General features: G+C 36.3%; 1 protein-coding gene across 10 annotated transcripts in view; it reads left to right on the top strand.

The window, feature by feature from the left end:
* The window catches only part of VPS13B (vacuolar protein sorting 13 homolog B), a 449,354-nt gene that overhangs the window by 212,726 nt on the left and 215,884 nt on the right, over positions 1 to 20,744 (top strand). For all 10 annotated transcript variants that reach the window (XR_011737362.1, XM_065830344.2, XM_065830342.2 and 7 more), the window contains 2 exons: positions 5,305 to 5,432; positions 12,986 to 13,220. Coding sequence is in view for 9 of the 10 variants with exons in the window: in XM_065830344.2 (XP_065686416.1) it covers positions 5,305 to 5,432; positions 12,986 to 13,220 (363 nt within the window). In the remaining variant the exon portion in view is untranslated. The remainder of the gene's footprint in view (positions 1 to 5,304; positions 5,433 to 12,985; positions 13,221 to 20,744) is intronic.

Genomic DNA, 20,744 nt, shown 5'->3' with positions numbered 1-20,744 from the left:
ACTATATGGAAAACTAATTATTGTGAGTTTTCATAGTTAGTAAAATGTTTGACTTTTGTATTATCATGGCATGATTTATTTAGTTTAGTGTGTGGATTTCAAAGATGTTAATAACACAAAACCAATGTAGTTTGTCCAACACTTTCGGTGTACAGAAACTGAAAGTTGAGAGAGAACGGGTGCTTATTTTTAGATTACATTTAAAAGACTGAAGAACTTCCAGTGTCTTTTTAAAAAGGCAGAAAACTGGGCAGAATTCCTCCTGCATTTACTAGAAAAGTTCTTGCAAATCTAAGGCTGAAATTCTTACTTCATAGTATAAAATTTATTTGGAATGGTAAACAATATTCAGATAAATTCGAACATGGACTTTAGATATGAGTGCACATAAAACACGTTTTTGTAATTAGTAATGTAGTAGCTCAGTTTTGCCTGTGAAAGGCTGTTAGTGGTGTGTATGAAAGTGTGAGTCCTTTTTAAATTTTTGTTCCCAGAACTAAATAGGTTTTGGTTTGGTTTTTTTTTTTCAGAAATAGTTCAGCAATCATTAAGAATTTGGTGGGAGAAAATGTTGACCATAGCCATTCCCTAACCAACCTCCACTTTCATGCGGAAAGATCCTTTTTGCTTGCACAACAATGTTAATAGCACATTTGTCTTTGTTTACTGACGTGTTTACTCCATAAAAAAGGCATCTTGGGTAAAAAGTCAAAAGCCTTTATATTTTAACACTGATTCTGCTGCTCATTGAATGCCCATTCTAATGCAGTTGCTGTATCTCTCTGCTGCAGTTTCCCTGGGTATAAAGGACTTTGCTCTGGTTGTTTGTCAGGGACTGTGTGGCTCAGTTATCATCTTGATTGACAACAGTAACATATTATCAGCACCATTAGTAAAGTAGATTGCAAAAATGCTCTAAGCCCAGTAAAGAAGTTATTTATGCAAAGACTATGCAGTATGTGGGCAAAAATATTGCATATTTTTATAAGCTTAAAAGGACTTTCTGCAATCATTTCAGTTAACTAAGTACTGCTTTTGTTCTCAAGCATCTTAATGAAGAGTGCAAATTTTTTTACACACAGATCATCATAACCTGTCCTTAGAAAAGAAAGCTCAGTTACATGAATAATTCAAATATCAGTCATCCAGGAATGGGGGTATAGGGAATAACTTATGATACTGCAAAAATAAAATATGAATATTTCTGGAATGCTCCTGATGGGTACTGATGGTTCAGATAATATTGGCGAATCATAGAATATTTTGGGTTGGAAGGGACCTTCAAAGGTCTCTTTGGGCTTCACCTAGTGGTTTCAGTCAGCCTGGTATTTAGATTAACTTTTTGTTTTTAATTTGGATTGTGGGAAAAAAATAATACATTAAAATAGGAAGTATTTTTAACAAAATATTCCTCTCTGTTTTTGCAATTTCTTATATGCATATATAATGTTTTAATATGAAGTCTTGGGACAAAATTATTATATGGAAGTACCTTCCACTGAGAACAGAACTTTTTTTCTTTGGCCATCAGATATATATACACACATATATGTATATACACACACACAGAAGTGTGAATCAATTGTAATGCCTTCATTTGTCTCTGTGTATGGACATAGGTGTTTAGTTTTGTTCCCTTGCAAATAAAAGAATATGTAGAGTTATGAGGAAAATTGGGATGCAAACCTAAGGATAAAGAAGCTTTTCTAACAAGTTTCACTGAATTTTTATTTTTTCATGATGATATACATAAAACTCAGAAATTGCTGGCTTACAGAAAAGACCAAATACATTTTGAAGTAGATGATTGGGGTTTTTTTGTAAGGGGCTGGGGCAGGTTTTGTTTTGTTTTACATATAAGAAACTATTTTTTTTGGAAAAAAAAAAATCTGTAGGCCACTTGGATTTTTTTTTCATAGTCGTTTGAAGTTTTGGTTTTCTCCTGCACTGCATTTCAATCTCATTTCTAATCCCTTAGAGCCCTTGATCAGTTCTTTACTGGCTTGCATTTGTTGCAAATACCCTTATAGTTTTGTTTTTATTTCTGATAAAAAGCCGTATCTAGTGCATGAAAAGGTGAATAGATATTAAGAAATCCTGATGAGTTCTTTGACATTATGGAAACTACTTCTGATTTTATCAGAGAAAACATATTTCCATAAAGAGCCGTGCAATAATTGTACTCTTTCCTTTAATTTCTTTCTTTTTTTAAATACTGTTAATGTTCCTGTGTTTTCCTGTCATGCCTCTTAGTAACTCTGATTAGTTTGCAGTAGCGTTTTTCTCAGCCTACCTGAGTTCTGCTGTGTGAGAAGCCGTGTGACAGGTGATGTGATGTGGGAAGGAAAGCTCGCCCAACTTCTTGCAGGTCATATGGCGGACGCATTTTGAGTACGGTCGTATGATGGGATGGCGGAGAGACTGTCCTACTGCAGGCTGCTGCTTGGGTGTTTCTCTACAAACGGTGTCTTTGAGTGGGAACTCTCTGAGCTTTTGGGGGTCACCAAAGGTTTGCCTGCAGTGCAATGACCTTTTCCACCCAGATATAAGCTGCTGCCCTCTTGATGCACGATGTGTCTGAGGCACACAGTGGGCCGGGAGAAGGGAGTCATCTTGTACCAGAGGGATTGAGACACCGTGGATCTGTACCACAGACAAATTGGGAATAAGGTGTTAGCAGTGTATTTTACCTCCCTTGAGTTCAATGACTAGCTGTAAGGAGGGAGGGGGAACTGAGAGCACAAGGCCAGTAGTGAGCACAGATTACCATCAGTCCTCAGCCCAGTAGTGGAAAATCTCTAATCTGTGGTCTTTTCTGCTTTGGTTTATTTGAGGAAATGTCCATTTGCGCCAAATCCTTGCACTTCAAAAGTTTTATTTCACCATTCGTGTTCCTTGTGTCACTGAATATTAATAGCACAGAGTAGCACTGTTTTTCCCCGAAGATATTTTTATGGATCAAACTTCTAAAGCACCCAGTTCCAAGTAGAGTAAAAAATCACAAAGGAGGCGTCTGTCTATATAAGAAAGACACCTCTATCTAGAATGTGTACGTTGAAGTCTTGCCTAGTGGCATCTTCTAAAAAGAAAGTACATTTGTGACTAATTTTGCAGGATTGTGACTAGGAACTGCTGCAATACTTTAACCATAAGTTGTGAAATGAATTATGGAAACTTCTGGTTCTGGTAGCTCAATCCTTATTGATCTGATCTGTCCTTTTCAAAAAGTCTTCTCATTACCAGCATGTGTTCTGAACTTGATGGTGAGAGTGACAGCCTCTGAGTGTTTGATAGTTGATTGAAATAGTTGTGGTGTTTATTTTTACAAAAATACCAGTTACACATTATGAGACTAGAAGATGAGAGAAGGAACATTTTCTGATTCTGTACACTGGTTGTCTTAAAAATTCAACTCTTACAACTTGAAGCCACTCTCCCATTTTTGTTGGGTTTGTTTTGGTTTGGTTTGGTTTTGTTTTGTTTTGTTTTTTGTTTGTTTGTTTTTGTTTTTTCCCTTCGTTAGTTTGTGTTTCATACATATCATATTTTCTATCCAGCTATTGCTGACTGGCTCCTGGCGTCAAAGACAAGGCTGATTACAGTGCCAGGAAATGTTCCTAGGTTTTCAATTCAGTAGTAGCTGAGTAGCAGCATAATTGTTTTAGGAGATTAACCTTCGTACCGAGACAGATGGAGCTGATCCAGTCTAAATGTCTACAATTGAGGACTAGCCAAACACACGATAGCCACACCAGCCTCTGAGCAACTGTCATCTGCTGCTGGGCTCGCCTGATAGGGAATTAAACATTGTTTTGGCCCAGCATCCCTTCAGACAAAGCTCTGGGACCTAGTGGTGCAGGAAAGAAATGAGCACACAACTTCTTTTCAGGTGTTACTTCTGTGCTTGCTTCTTCTTTCCACTCTGAAACATCTCTTATTACTTCTCTGTTTTCTGTGATTTCTGGTTGAATGGTTCCTTACCTGTTTGGGTTTTGAGGTTTTCATTTTTTTAGTTTCTCGGTTCAGTATTACAGTGAAGCTGTTGTCTGTCATGGATATCCCTGGAATTTGAATCAGTGTTGCAGGTTTGAATTGCACATCTATGGAGAGAAACAACTGGTGCTTTGGTCAGCTCATTTTATTTTTAATTCAGGCGTACTTGTTAATGGCATTAGAAAGTTGATTCCCCTAATTGAGAGAGAATTAGTGGAGTGTGTTTCCAAACAAACAAAACATGGGAGGCTGCAACAAAACCTAGCTTGAGGTCCCGTGCACAAAGAATGCACTTGCTCAGTGACGTAGGATGTTTTACATTCTAAAATGTACTTTCATCCTGACCTGAAGCATTCCTGTCTGTGAAATTTCCGGAGTGTCACAATGACTCTGCATATCATTCTCACCCACACTTGTATTCCGGAGTTCTATGCTATAGTAACTCTTTTTCATTTTAATATTTCTTGATACTCAAGCTGTTCCTAATTTTTACCTTGTAATATGTGCAATGTTAAAGAAGCTGACAATAATTCGATGGGTATCCCAAAACATGAGGAGGAGGATATTCTGTAGGAGATGACAGGAAGAACTGTGTATTACTCACACAGTCTTCAATGAACTTGTAGGTACTAGTCAATCTCACTAGTCCTTTTTTGAAGTTCTGCTGTGCTCATATTCATTTAAATGCTTCTGCTATCTAAAATCTTTCCATATTCGTATGAGTAAATAATTAACAATTTAAGGAGTTTTCTCCTTTTACTAGAAAACATTGAATTTTGCTGAAATATTTTATACTTTTACCTTTCAGCTTTGCAAAGTAAGAAAATGGTTTAATTTTTATGCCTTTTTTTGGAAACATTCTCACGTTTTTGTTAAGTGAATTTTTTAAAGAAAACAAATCAAAGATTGTCATTTAATATGGGCTGGTCTTTCATTTCTTACAATGACTTTAGACAATTAAAACCTTTTTTTGATTACACTGGCAGCAATGTATGTGAAAGCCTCTTTGATTGCTATTCTGTCACCAAATAGGTTATCACACCTTGAAAACTGTCTTAATTTGCTTGGGTCAAGCATTCTTCATAATATTTTATTAGCAGTTTACATTTAAAAAGTTTAAGCATTTCATTGCATTTCTCACCAGGCTGAACTGATACAGTTGCATTGCCAAGTTTCAAACTAGTAATAAACACCCAGTGAGAGAGAAATCTCTTTTAGAATTTAAAATAAGTAATCTTTTTCTTTGGTACCAGCAAGTACAGAACTTAGTTATATATTCTTTGTGTAATTGAGTTTTGTTGTTTGCATTAGAGTCTCGTCCTTTGTCACTTCCTGTGAAAACCATGCTGAACTCATCTGAAAGCAGCAGAAGTCCTGAAGAAAGAATGAAGGAGTTTATTGGAATTGTGTGGAATGCAGTTAAGCGCCTTACACTTCAGGTAAGATGAAAAGGAAGTGGAAAAAAAACTGTCTTTCCAAAGTTTATTATACTTTTTATGCATCCCAGTGCTTTTTATTAGAGGGTTTTTAAAGGAGCTCCCAAGTTTTATTGTCTTATTTCAGTAGTTTCAAAGTCCTAGAGAATGAAAAATAAAATATAGATTTTTGGTAACTTAAGGAAAGAATGCTTTGGTTTCAGAATATTAGTTTTTTATATATAAGGGGAAGGTCCTTTAAAAAATTATAGGAAGAAAAAATGCTTGTCACACTTTTCTGTAGTATAAACATGGCTATACACCTTTTTTTTGATATTTAGATTTGCAAAATGCCTTCCTTTCTAAAAGTAATTGAGAAGTATTTTCTTGGGGGGTGTGATAGAGTATGACATATTGTAGCCGTCATGGCTCAGCCACTCACTTGTCTACCTTTTCATAAAGGACAAGTAGGTGACCACTCGATTTAAACGCAGACTGCTCTAGGTTGTGATCGCTGATCAATCAGTAAAAGCAGAGTTGTCATGTAGCAGTACATCTGCATGCTATACACAAAGAAGACCATCTTAGAAGTCCATTGTTAGGCGTAGAAATGCTAGAATTAGGACTTTGTTCTTCCAAGTATGTATCAAGTGCCTGCTTAGAATTATTATAATATGTGCCTTTTGAACAGTATATTCTGTGAGATTGCTATCTTATGGTACACCAGAATGTACTACCCTGTTTCCCTGAAAGTAAGACCTAGCATGATCTTTTTTTCAAGATATTTGAGGATACTTGAAGTATAAGCCCTACTCCAAAACCAATCCCTAGTTACAGATCATTTAAAAAGTCAATTTAAATAGTGTCTGGGTAGCTGTACATGTAAAAAAGTAATAAGTTCTGGAGCAGAAACTTGTGTAAGACCCTGTCTTATTTTCAGGGAAGCAGTGTATCAAAACAAACAAAAGTAAGACAGAAAGTAAGTGTTGAATACCTGCTCCTTCTTTCTACCGAGAAATACATTTATATACAGGCTCATGCCAGGACCTGTGTCTGTTTTACTTCTCTTTCATGCAAAAAGTACTTTTGGTTCAAAATATTAGAAAATTTGAAAGCTTAAGTTTTTCATGAGCAAGAACTTCAGACTTATGACTTGATTGCAGAACATACTGAAATTGGGGAGATGCTTTCTATTAACTATATTTAGTTTTCAGCCAGCTCTTTCATCATTGTTTTATAAGTATTTTGCTTGTTTTCCTTTCTTAATGTTGTCACCACTAGAGATTAGAATGGCTGGATAAGGATAGTCAGGTGAGAGAATTTGTAAGCTGTTTGAAGTAAGCAGTGCATTTCTGTTGTGTGTCTGGGTGGTACATAGCACAATGACACTCCCTAGATAAATGAGCCTTACAGTTTGAGTCATAATAATAATAAAGAGGACAATGAAGAGCTGAATTTTTTATGAATGGGGGGAAAATTGAGTCAGGACTAAGATATTCTACAAGTACATTTTTCAAAGTGTGCTTTGTTACCTGAGCAACCAGCGAAGTAAATTTCTTTGAAGAATGGTTACAATACTGACAGCTAAAAATGAAGCTTACCTGTTACCAAATAGGAAATCAAAACAAAACAAAAACAAAGCCTGTGTTAAAATGAGTGTATTTTTGTGGAAAAGAAAACTGGTGACTGTGTCACAGAGACACCCCAAAAGTCAATTTAAGCAGGCAACAAGCTCCAAACAGGCTTTATTCTAGCCAGAACAGTTTAGCCAAGAAACCAGCTAGAAACAGGGTTATTTAGCAATCCAACAACGTAAAACACAGATTCAGATACCAGTTGAGGATATTACTGTAAGACCACATAAGGATAATTATGATACACAGTGTGCACACATTCACTCCCCAAACCCAGAGCTAGAGGCCTCTTTCACTCAAGGGGACCCAGCAGAAAATAATCCAGTGCCTGGGGTGGGCAAGGGCTGGCTCAAGGAGGTATCCAGGGGAAAAAATCACTTGCCACAGAGGCGGCAAGGGCACTCATTCTGGGAGGTCTCCTTAGATGACATCCCCAACCCAGCTGTGTCCATGAGGGTTTTTTTTGTATTAGATACTCTTTCTGGTGTTTGGGGTTCTACCTTTATTTACTCTTCACAGTTTTTATAAGTGTAACTTTTATCTATGTTGAAATTAAATGGCCCTGTGAGTTCATACAACAGCTTACACACTTCTGAGATGTTCCCTCCTTATGCTTTGATCATACTCAAAGTATATGCTAGTCTCTGGCCAGAAGGACATTATATGTTACCAGTGCAAAGTTTCAACAGACTCCAAGGAAACACCACAGGAAAAGTCCAAGAACTGCTTTCAAACAAATATGCAGTAGTTCTTAGTGAAATATGGAGGATTTATAGATATGTCTGCTGCTCTTTTTGTTATTGCTAGTAGTCCCTGTGTCTGTTTTAGTTAAATATATTTTTCAGGACACAAATGCATATGCGTAGCTTTTTACTTCAGTACCAGCCTAAATGGGAAAACTGAAATGTGTACAAGGCAATGTATAGAGGATTAGAAGATGAGGGTTATGACTCTGTTTTTCAGGTCAAGTACTGTATGATATATTTATTTTATTAAACATAGTACACATTTTATTAAACACAGAAGTATATTTATATGTTAAATTCCTACAGATTTTCTGTGTTTTATTATCATTTGGCATGAAAAAGGCAAATTTCTAGAATATTTTGTCTGGTTAAGTGCTGGAGAACTTAGCCTTGAAAGTTTTTGCTAAAGCTATTTTCTTGTTCCTTGTTCCACAATTGTAGAACAGAAAAGTCTGTAGTTGTCGTCAGATAAAACAGAACTTCATAACTTAAAATCATCAAAGGATTATTCTTTTAGTGGAAGTTTGAGTAGGTAAATGTGTTTGGAACCAAAGTAACTGGAAAGTTTATTTTGGATCCAAAGCTGGTACTTGCTTAGCCATAGCCCTGGCTTGCTCATGATAGAATAGTGCATGAAGATTTTGTGCATTGGAGTTGTGGTCAGCTCTTAGTATTTAAGTGAAAAGACTTTATACTTAACTATAAAAAGTTGTTTTTGTTATTTAGTTGTTGCAGGATTTTATGTGCAGCCTTGAAGCCTTTTTGGCAGTTACACTGTGTGGGAGGGTCATATGCACTTTTCACATATTCTTTGTACTAATAGTTGCTAAAATTGTGCAGCAGTGTAAATACAATTATTTTTAATAGGTTGTTAGTGCTGTATTCCAGTGAGAATAGTGAAGGATCTGTATTAAAAGCAAATTAATTAATGAGCAATGAATGCCAACTAGAGTGTAACTATTACATATAAAACTTAGCCAAATATTCTACTTGCCTTTAAATATCCTTGAAATTATTTGAAAAAATTAGTCTGTTTCCTGAAATTATTGAAAATAATATTTTCTTTAAAGCATGTAACTTGTACAAAATTTTAGTCAAAGTGAACATTGACTGGAAGAACAGAAGTATAAGGATGAGAGTTGCTGTTCTTTGCACAGTGGCCCTTCATTCATGGGCAGAAGAGTTTCTGTGACTTGTGACACGTTCTCTTAGTTCTCTTACACATGTGCTCTGCTTTCCATTTATAACATTTTTACAATTTGTCTAGCTACAAAACATGAATTTCTGGCCTGCCTTTTTAAATTTTAACAAACAGTGTGTGTTTGGTTCAATTGCAAATGGTCTAATTGGGTAGAGCTCATTTGGATGTCAGAGGCCTTGTAATAACGACTGCACCAGAACCCCTAAATGACTTGTTCAACGGTGATGCTTTGCGGTTTTGGGAGTCACTGTGAGTTTATATTCTGTATGTGAAACTCCCAGAAAAACACATTAGCCTTTTTGATGGGAGCATCTGATGGATGATGATTAATGTGGAGAGAAGTCACTTCCCAAGAGACACCTTTATGTGTGTGTCACCTTGTGGGTCATCTTCAGTGCCTCTAATTGGTTTATATAGCTATAAAATGTGGGAATGGAATCTACTTATGGTATCACTGGCATGAAAGGCTGTAAAGACTCAGGTACCACCTGTCCCTCTTTTTTGCATTTGTGCAGGATAAATATGGCATGTCACTTGTTTTGTTTCACTCCCTTCCACACTATCCTCAGTTAGGAAGACCTAATTCTTCTGCAGTATATATTTCATGGTTTTCTCTATCGAGTAACACTCTCTTTTTACAATTATAAGATTAATTATAACAGGGGTATAATAATTATAATATGAATTAAAATAATACATTTATTCTAGTAGTTTAATACTTTCCTTTTTATACAACAGAGATCTCAAAGTCATTGCACTTTTTTTAGACTTACACATTAGTAAAAGCTTAGAGCAATATACTTTGCATAACTTTTTAAAAGTAGACAGGAAAATACTGCTTATTTCATTGGTTTATCGTTAGTGTACGCTACTTAGGATGTATAGGCCTTGACATAATAGAAATGAAAATAGGGGGTGATTCTGTTTCAAGAATTTGTAATAATTCCTCCTCTTTAACACATGAATGTGTTCAGTATTGGCAAAAGAACACGTTGCTACCAAAACTGAAATAAGATCCTTGAAACAGAAAGGATGTTGCCATGGAAAAATGAAGTAACACTCAGTGCAGCTGCGAAACATTAATGAATAGGATATTTTTTTAAAAGATCATTTGTGTTTGGTGTGGCTTGGAGGGTCCCAACCAGATGGTTTCCATGAACAGGATCTGACCCCCAGCTTGAGGACTTCTTACTGGCAGATTACTTCATTTTCTTTCCCTTGGATTGTCGGATCCTTACATTAATGCAAGATTTACTGCTGCAGATTTATATTCAGTTACATAAATCAGTCACATTTTACATTAAATTCACAATTTTAGATGCACAGTTTAACACTTATTTAAAAAGTGTAATAAGATTTATATGATAGCTTTAATATATACTATTGATGTAGTTTAATATTAAGATATTTGGATTACATATATTTTAAGCACCTTCTGATTGGTGAAGCAATCTGTAGCACACATTCTCGCTTTTGTCCAATATATAATGCCATCATTTTAGGTGTACTCTTCCATTTCTTCACTGGAACTTGTTATTAGACAGATCTCCAGATTCTGTCAAACAAATGCATGCAGATTCCATTGAAGTTGATGGATGTGTGTAAGTAGAATCTACCGCTGAAAAGTTCAACAGATGCAATTCAGTTATGTACTTATTGGGCCCTTGTGCATCCAAGTTGTCAATTTCTTATCTAATTATTATTATTGCATGATTTGCCCAAAAATGTGGGATTTTGCCTTATGTTTGTTGTGTGGGTCTTTGAAATCCTGCAATGATGTTTTGCAAAATTCATTTATTCATATAAAGCTTGAAATGAAACGCAAATAAGCAAACCGTATCTGTAAGCAAACCTGCACTATTACACCTGGAGGGCCTGATGCCATCGTGTAAACCCCACCAAAATTCATGGTCCAGCTCCCATTCGTTTGAAAATGAATGGCAAAGTAATGCCCACATGAAAAAGAGTTTCCCTCAGGCCTCTGAAGGAATGAAACTGTTGCAATTTCACTTCAATATTCCTGATACAACAAAGTAAAATAAACCAAAAATTATCTGAATAACTTGTCTTCAGTACAGAGCTGTACTGAACTGTAAATTAAGTGTAAAAACTCTACTGGGCATTGACATGTCTTCTCAAGAGCTCTTCATAACACATCTCCTGTAGATCCTGCTGCTGGTAATGTGATAAACTATAGTATCTCTCCAAGTTGGTGGAATTTTTGGATTATTATTACCACATGGTTTGTATAACCAGACAGCATTTAATGTTAATCATCATATATATATATATATATGAAGAATGGATGATTTGTTATAAACTGTTTACTCAGCAAATGCACTGATAAAACAGAAGTTATACTGATTATAAGTTCTTTTGTCATCCATTTATCATTATCCCAAAATAGCTTGACCTGCAACCTCTTACTAATAGACCAGAAAACGGTCTAATGTGTCACTGTAACAATCTTTCCAAATTGACACAATGACTAATTTACCAGATTGAAAAAAAAAAAAAAAATCCAAATCTATTACATCTGTAACAATACACCGTTGCTTTTCATCCAGTATAAATAAAGTACACTCTGCAACCTTGTATCAATAAACTACTTATCAAAGATGTAATTAACTTAATTGTACAACTCAAACAGTTCTGAAACTAGAAACAAACAGAGACTTCATGTAACAATGTATTTATTTTTGCAAAATTCTACTTATATTTTTCTGCAGTGAATTCTTGTCAGTTTGCCTAAGCAAAAGGGCACAAAAAATGCTGAAATAAAAATGAGTATGTGTTCACACTAGGCTGGCAAAGTACTTACGGTGCTGAGGATTTCCAGTTCTATTGCAAATCACTATTGTGGTCTTGAGGGACTACTGGCCTTCAGGGGAGGGCATGAAGAACAAACCTTGTCAGTTTTAAGCTGTCATGTCTTTAATGATGTCAAATTGAGACACTCTGTTACGTAAGTTTACAGCAAACAAATGTTCTTTTTTTACTGCTACAAATAACATCTTGTGTCCAACATTTTGTACACTAGACTTTTCCAAACAACATGAAGAAATGAACTGAATCATAGTTTGTAGCACTTAACAAAGCGTTCAAGTGTGCAGCCTGTTAGGGCTATTTGATATCCAGGTGCAGAATATTACTTGTAGGAGCCAAGCAAGACTAATGGTCTGCAGCTTATGCTGCCTCCAAGTGAACAAGTCATGGTGAGTTCAGTTCTTAGCTTGGGTTCACTCAGCCTTGCTAGAAGCTCATAAGGAGATGGTAGTATGGTCAAAAACGTTTCAGGTGACAGCACAGCTTGAAAAAAAACCCTGTTATTTCATACGAAACCACATGCAGAACTTCTGATTTGCAAGGAAAGCAGGACAAAGGCTGTGTAAACTGTGAGCTTTCTTAGTTTCTCTTTGTGCATGTATGTACTGATCCATTTATTTCATAGGCACCTTTCCACTAAAGTTTATTTTTTTCCTAGTTAATCTGATTATTACACTTTTTGTACATGGTCATTAGTGTCAACTACAAAGTAAAGATAGACTTCTTCCTCAACTAGGTCTTTCCAGAAAGTAACAGCATATAAAATGTTGGTTAGTTCTAGAGGCTTAGCTATTGCTAACAAAAGCTAATGAACTCCAAGAAGAGAGCTTTCTCAGCTTTATTGTGAGAGCATTTTCTGACTCAATTGCGCTTCTTGTAGAAAACCGTTGAAATGTAGATAAATGTATGTTTGGTCTATATGATCAAATTTACAGACCAAAATCACGCTTTTTCTTCCCTCCCCTACCATAATCATAATTTGAAAGAATATATTATTTTCCAATATTTTGTGTTATTTTTTCCTCTTAATTAAATTAAAAGCTAAGATGACTTTCAGTCAGCTATGATAGATGAGTTACATGGTATTTTGTACCAAGATGAATACTCCACATCGGGAGAAAAAATGGTAATCCGTTTCTGAGAAATCTTTCTTGTCTTTGTTTTTTTCAGCTTGAAGTGCAATCTTGTTGTGTATTCCTTCCGAATGACAGCCTGCCTTCCCCAAGTACTATCGTGTCGGGTGACATTCCTGGGACTGTGCGGAGCTGGTACCATGGGCAGGCTGGTATGCCCGGCACACTTGTCGTCTGCTTGCCCCAGATAAAGATTATGAGTGCTGGGCACAAACACATGGAGCCGTTGCAGGAAATCCCATTTGTTGTGCTGAGACCCATCTTGGAAGAAGGTAGTGTGATAAATTCAAAAAAAAGCTTACTCTTTAATTTCCATTTTTAACTGTTATGAAAATTATCTTCATTTTATTTTGCAAACTTCTGATTTTGTACTGCTTTTTTAGCAGTATGTTACGTATTATTGATGGCTAGAAATACTAATGATTTGGCCCACGGAGATCAAAGTGAAAATCATTATCAAAGAGCTAGTTCTGTGATATGTTTTGTATGTTTGGTGAAGCCAAAGGAATTCAGAAGTGCCATTTTTACCTTCATTGGTTTTGTCATTTGAGTTACTGTGTAGCCACAAACAATTGGTTTCACACAACAGGAGGGGGGCAGTGAGATGTGAATTCTAAGGCAGAATGGAGACAGGTTTGGAAAAACTTCTCATACCAACCAAAAAAGTCTTGGACCTGACGTTCAGACTGGACATTAGGAAAAAGTTCTTCACGGAGAGAGTGGTCGGTCACTGGAGTTGGCTCCCCAGGATTCAATGTAAGATGAGAAAATAAATTCATAAATATAGCAGACTATCAGAAGGAAAGAATGAGACTTTATTGGTCCTCATGACAGGCAACAATTGTGCTCTGTTTTATGTCTATGGGGATTGTAGCAGTGTCTTTGTAGAGATTTGGAGGAAAAAAATTGAGGTTTATATGAGTGTTTATAGGGCCATGCTTTAATGCGTAGCTTAAGGAAGAAAAAGAGCATGGTAGTTCTTATTTTAATAGCTAATATTTGTTAGATGGGTTGTAGACCAATCTGAGGAAAGAATTAGCATTCTGCAGCTAATTGAGAAATGGAAGGAGGGGATAAGCTGTCAAGGACCTAGCAAGTGGAAACAACCTGCTTATGTTCAATATTATTTTGTAAAAAATAGAGCCCTTAAAACTTATCAAAGTAAATGATAGATGGTTTTGCAGCAGTATTCTGAAGGAATACTGATGTAAAAATATTGTTCGACAGATATTCATATGAAAAATTGTGTATTGGAAACAGGTGAAGCATGTGTCCTTAACAGTCTTCAGTCTTGGGGTTTGGGTTTACTTTAATGGCATCCATGAGATCTAACTTCACGATCAAGTTTAAAATGTCATGGTAATGCCAGTTGTTGTGGTGTAAGCCCCGCCAGCAGCTCAGCCCACACAGCCACTCACTCATTCCTCCTTAGCTGGATGAGGAGAGAATTGGAAGGGTAAAAGTGAGAAAACTCATGGGTTGAGGTAAAGACAGTTTCATTGCTAAAGCGAAATCTGTATATGCAAGCAAAGCAAAATAAGGAATTAATTAACTACTTCCAGTCAGCAGGCAGGTGTTCGGCTATTTCCAGGAAAGCCGGGCTCCATCACATGTCACGGGTACTTGGGAAGACAAATGGCATAACTCCCAATGTCCGCCCCTTCCTTTTTCTTCCCCCAGTTAGATGTGCTGGGCATGATGTGGTATGGTGAGGAATATCCCTGTGGTCAGTTGGGGTCAGCTGTCCCAGCTGTGCCCCCTCCCAGCCGTTTGTGCACCCCCAGCCTTCTCGTTGGTGGGAGGGGGTGAGGAGCAGAGAACACCATAATGCTGTGCAAGCCCTGCTCAGCAATAACTAAACCATCCCCATGTTGTCAACACTATTTTCATCACAAATCCAGAACATAGCACCATACCAGCTACTGTGATGAAAATGAAGTCTGTCCCATCCAAAACCAGTATGTCCATGTAGAGTTTGTTCGTTATTGTACTATTGGGCTATATTATTTCGAAAGAACTGTTGCTGGCTTGTGCACTGATCCTGAAGTGAAGTGGGAGATGCAGAAATTGTTCCGTTGCTTTTGCGACAGCATTTTCTGGGAAAATGATTGTGTTTTCTGCATGCCTGTTGCTGAACCATAAATAATTATGATGGGTGTGCTATGAAAAATTAATTCAAAAACACATTCAAGAGCTACTCCCGATCCTGCCATCTGAAATTTATTTGTAATTATAAGTGTTTTCCCTCTCCCTTTGTTCTGCCCTTCTCCTCCTTCCTGTAGTTTAGCTTAACTCACAGCAACAAAAAGAAAATCGTAGTTTTTAATACTGAAAGTCATATTAGAGATGCTGCCAAATGAAAAGGGGGGAAAAAACAAAAAGAGGTTTATGTGTTTATCTCAATAACTTTAAGTAGGAATGATCTAATTTGCTAATCATAGTGACAGATAAAAGATAAATAAATTTAACCACGGTCTTTTGTTTGTTTTAAACCAATGATGTAATTTAAACCATTTATGAAAATAAGGAGTCATTTGAATTTTGTCAAACCCAGATTTCAAGGAAAGATCCTAGTGAGAGAAAAGAATCCCTCTGGTTGGGATAAAGCCTATGTTAAGGAATTTATTTGTGTGTGGCTTTGTGCTCTGGGAATAAAGCCAAACAGAAGTTCTCACAATCTTGATAGTTTTGATTCTCTGATGGAGCTGTTGCCTTCTCCCAGACCAAAACGCCCCCTTAAACAGACTATTAAAAAGTTTTCTCAAAGCCTTTAAGTCACCTTCTTTGTTTCTTCCCATGTAGAGGTAAATAATTTTGACGGGCTTTTATTGGGAGGGTCTCTTAATTTGTGCTCTGTATTTGAACAAGACTTCAGGGACATAGTTTTGAGGAAAAGTAAGGTTGAATACAATTTCAGAGAAATGGTAACATGACACTATGTTTTGAATAAATAATTATTTTATAAAGAAGATATAAGTAAAAGGCTTGTTTACAAGGATGCAATGTTACTTGTAAGAAAGCTGTGTGCTCATTCGTGTATTTTTCCTATTCCATGAAAAAATAAAGAGGAGGAAAAGGGAACATAGCGATATTGTCATTTGGGGATACTGCAGCCTGCTCACAGAGACTTGTTGACCTCAAGATGTCAACATACTGTAAAAATAGCTTATACAATATCCCACAATCAGGTCTTTCCATTTTTTCCAGAGTTCTGATATATTTATTTTCTGAGGTAATTGTAGTTTTTAGGAATGCTTAGAAGAACATATTAAGTACAACAATTCAGAAATATAACTTAGCTCAGTCATGCTAAGTAACTTAGGAACAGAAATAGTTTTATCTATGTAAAGAAGGAGATATTCTGTTGAACTTGTTGCATAACAAATACAACTAAAGTTCATAAAAAGGTATTAAATTACATTAAGTATTGTCTTGATAGTTCAAATCAATCAGATGATAGAACTGTGAGGTAGTATTCACTGAGGGTAATTAAAATAGAATCACAGAGTCATTGCGCAGCAGAGGTTGGAATGGACTTGGAATGATCATCAGGTCCAAACATCCATGGCAAATGGAGCCTCGATGAGACTATGGAGCACCCTGTCCAGTCATGTCTTGAAAACCTCCACATCCCTGGTGAGTTTTTTTTCAGTGAATGATTGTTCTTATCATAAAAAATTTCTTTCTTATATCAAGATGAAACCTCTTCTGGTACAACTTGTACCCCGTGCTCCTTGACTTCTCAGTTTTTTCTACTTGTAAACAGGGGGTTTGTGTTCTATTTGTAGCTGCCCTTTAAGCAAAGTAGTTGCAAACAAGAAATAAAATAGTTAGGAACTCAGCTGGAGCAGAACCAAATTTTTGAGAGACCTGCTTAGGGTGACTTATGACTCTTTGCATGCTTTTATGCATCCAACTTCAAGTACTTGACAATTCATCTATCTGTTACAATATAGAAATAAATTGAAGACATGAAGGGAACTAAAATTTTGCTTTAGATAAGTTTTGGAGTAATAACGAGAACATTTTGGGCATCTATGAAATCTTCCTATGTTTAGAAGTTTATATTTTTATTATTTTCATTTAGAATCTTTTCCTGACTTCCACTCATTTTTAAAACAGTGTCTTGGTTTAAACCCCGGCCAGCAACTAAGCACCACGCAGCCTCCTGCTCACTCCCCTCTGGTGAGATGGGGGACAGAATCCAAGAGTAGAAGTGAGAAAACTTGTGAGTTGAGATAAAGACAGTTTAATAAGTAAAGCAAAAGCTGCACATGCAAGAAAAGGAAAACAAGGGATTCATTCACCACTTCCCACGGGCAGGAAGGTGTTCAGCCATCCCCAGGAAAACTGGGCTCCATCACATACAGCGGTTACTTGGGAAGACAAACACCATCACTCCAAATATCCTCCCTCTTCTGCTTTCTTCGCCAGCTTTATATACTGAGCAGAACGTCATATGGTGCGGAATATCCCTTTAGTCAGTTGGGGTTGGCTGTCCCAGCTGTGCCCTCTCTCAACTCCTTGTGCCCACCCTGCACCAGCCTGCTTGCTGGTGGGGTGAGGAGCAGAAAAGGCCTTGACTCTGTGCAAGCCCTGCTCAGCAGTAACTAAAACATCCCTCTGTTATCAACACTGTTTCCAGCACAGATTCCAAAACATGGTTCCATATTAGCTACTGTGAAGAAAATTAACTCTATCCCAGCCAAAACCAGCACAACTAGTTAGTCTATTTTTTAGTCTGTTCTCCCTGCTTCAATATGTTTTGGTTTTTTTTCTTTCCCCTCTCCCTAATAATCCTATGGTGGCACATGTAAGATGTTCCTCTTTAGGTTAATGCCAGTAACTTTTTAGGAATCCACCTCTGTAAAAATGTTTGGTTAGGTCAGATACAGTAATATACAGATACTTATGTAAGACAAAATAAAATAAATTTTAGAAACTAGTATTCAAAATTGTTGTTGATATTGCTAGATATCATATTCACATTCTCATATGGACAGCAGTATACTGACAATCGTGTAAAACAGCGTGTTCCAAACATTTAAATCTGAGAGATGGCTTTAGTTTGTGAACAGTGACTAATTATATAACCTCACAGATTTTTGCATAGTATGTTTAAACTCAGTAAGTTGTCAGGTATCTTGTAGGGAAATAGAAAATGAGGGCTTCTAATCCTAGTTCGTGAATTAATTGCAATCATAGAATCATAAAAAGGTTTGGTTTGGAAGAGACCCTAAATATCATTTAGTTCTAACCTCCGTGCCATGGGCAAGAACACCTTCTGTTAGACCAGGTTGCTCAAATGAAATGCATTGGTCAAAAACTACTACAGCGTAATAGAAGCATATAGGTTTCAACGTTCAAAAAAGACAATTAAATGGTTTAAAGTAGAGCAGCAGTATGTTGTCATTCTTAGAACTTATGATCTTGGATTAGATTCTTAAAAATGCTCAACTGCAATATAATAAGTGAATAAAAATTCTGTCAATTTTAAGATTAATATTTGTCTTTCAAATAGTGTGCTGTTTGAGTTTACATTCAATGTCGCCATCTGCAAAACATGGTAATTATTGAATTTAACTTATATGTTATGGTTAATGATTGTATAAAATTAGTTCTCACATTTTAGTGACATTCTTCAGTATCTGAATAGAAACGAAGTCTGCACAACCACCTTGTTAGTGTTGTATTCAGCTCTTAGAGCTCTCTAGTAGCTGGGTTTAAGTTACAAAAGCCTGTTCATTTGTGGTTACATTTACAGTCTGTGGAACTAGATCTTACCTGCTGAAAGTGAGCTCTGGGCTTGTGCAGAGCCCTTAGAGCTTTTGACTGGGCATGCCTCGGATGTGCAGCTACACAAACGTGTCACTGTTGCGTGACAGGGAGGAAGTGCAACGGTGACCAAATATATAATGATTGCAAGATCTTTTTCTTTTAAACACTGCATGTCACATGAGAATGTGTGTTAGAAATCCATGTGAAGACCTTGCAATATGGATACAGAAAGGGAAATTAAGACAGAGTATTCAAGATGCTTTTTCAAGATTGCAAAGGATACCTCTGGCAAGCCTGGGAATAGATCCCTGATCATATGCATGATAAAGCTTTTGTGATCTCTCTCCTGCCATTACTAATTTTAAACAAACAAAATTTTTCTTCTGTACTACTGTCAACATGGTATACATGACATTACATACAACTGCCGCTTCTGCAATTTGATTTTTAAAATAAAGGGAAGTGTCACATAAAGGTGAGAGCAAACATAGCAATTATTGGTAGTTAAGGGTATTTATCAATATTGTATGTCATGAAAATGGAAAGGCTTATAATGAGCATTAACTCTAGCAAAGAAAAAAGGTGCATCAAATAACTACCAAAGAAAGTGCTTGCACATAGCCCAAATTTGTAATTATATATATTGGAAAAATAACTCAAGCACTGTAGGAAAAGAGTCTTGCTAAACTATTGCAAATAGCAGATAAATGTTTCAGCATAAAAGAATCTCAACAATTAGGTGTTAAAAAAATAGCATACACAAATGAGTAAGTTACATGTAGACAAAATATCTGCCAAGTGTGGCACTGGTTTTTCCTTCCTTCCTACAAATAAATAATTTTGAAATAAATCCTATAAACAATGTTGCTTTTGATGTTTAGACACATTAATTATTTAAATAGTTTCATAATACCAATCTGCAATTGAATGCAGGTAAAACTTTTTTAAAAATGACTGAATCAGACATAGGTACAACAACTAAACAAGGATTTATCCAGATGGGCAGTTCCAGATTAATGTTAGAATGGTCACGTAGTGTGTATGGAGCTGAAGAAGAGGTAATTGATGACATTAGGGGGAATTCTAGAGTTGTAAATTTGACATGTCTTTCCTACAGTGTTTGTTCATCATACTGTGGTTTCTGTACATTGATAAAATTTCATCAATGTTTTCTTTTTAAGGTAGAGAATGTGTACAGCATAGTAGAATTAACATTCAGTATTTTCTTTGGATATTCTTTCTAATCGATAAAAATACAAATGATGGTAATTTACTGTGGTGGTCACAGAGAAAAACAAAGTTCATGTGTAGTAATTAGAAACATGTCATTTGAGTTGACTTCACATTTCAATTTTTCCCATCTGTTCCAGTTAATATTTTTTGTTTCTTGGGTGACTGAACTTGGAAAAAATACAGATTGCTAACTACTTTAAAACTTCTAGTCTGAAACCTTTCCAAAATGTTTTCAAGTTACTTTGACTGAGCTGAGTTCTTCAGTATGCAATAGCTTCAAAATAAATTACTGAAGTTTTCAGTTATTTCTTAGGATGAGACATATAGACTCTCCTGATAAATACTCCTGACCATATAAATTTCTAATATTTACTTTAAAAAACACAGTTAACACTTGATTTGTGCTATTTCTTAGTGATGTGATTTCTCAACAGGACAGAGTTGACCGTAGGCCACACCAGACAGCAAACACAGTCTCTGTGTATAGTTTAAGTACACTGGTTTGAATTCTTATTGCCCTGTGAGCCTCCAACGGCCCATTCCATTGTATGTTTCATTTTGTGTTCCATCTTCTGTTCTCATTCTCAAGATTGGCTCCCATGCTTCTGAGATATTAGGTTGATTTGGACTCCAGGCCCAAATCTTGAAAAATAAAACTTCATATGAAATAATAATCTGAAGTCTTATGTAGGAAGGAGAGCTTTTCTCTGTCTCTTCCTCCAAATGAATGCACTCTGTACAAAGACGACGACTGTTTCAGCCCAAACTGCAGTTTGTGGATGCTC

This window comes from Patagioenas fasciata, chromosome 2 (genome assembly GCF_037038585.1).
Source record: "Patagioenas fasciata isolate bPatFas1 chromosome 2, bPatFas1.hap1, whole genome shotgun sequence".
In the NCBI taxonomy this organism is placed as follows: domain Eukaryota; kingdom Metazoa; phylum Chordata; class Aves; order Columbiformes; family Columbidae; genus Patagioenas; species Patagioenas fasciata.
Note: the sequence above shows the minus strand (reverse complement) of the source record. Positions and strands in the feature narration are given on the sequence as shown.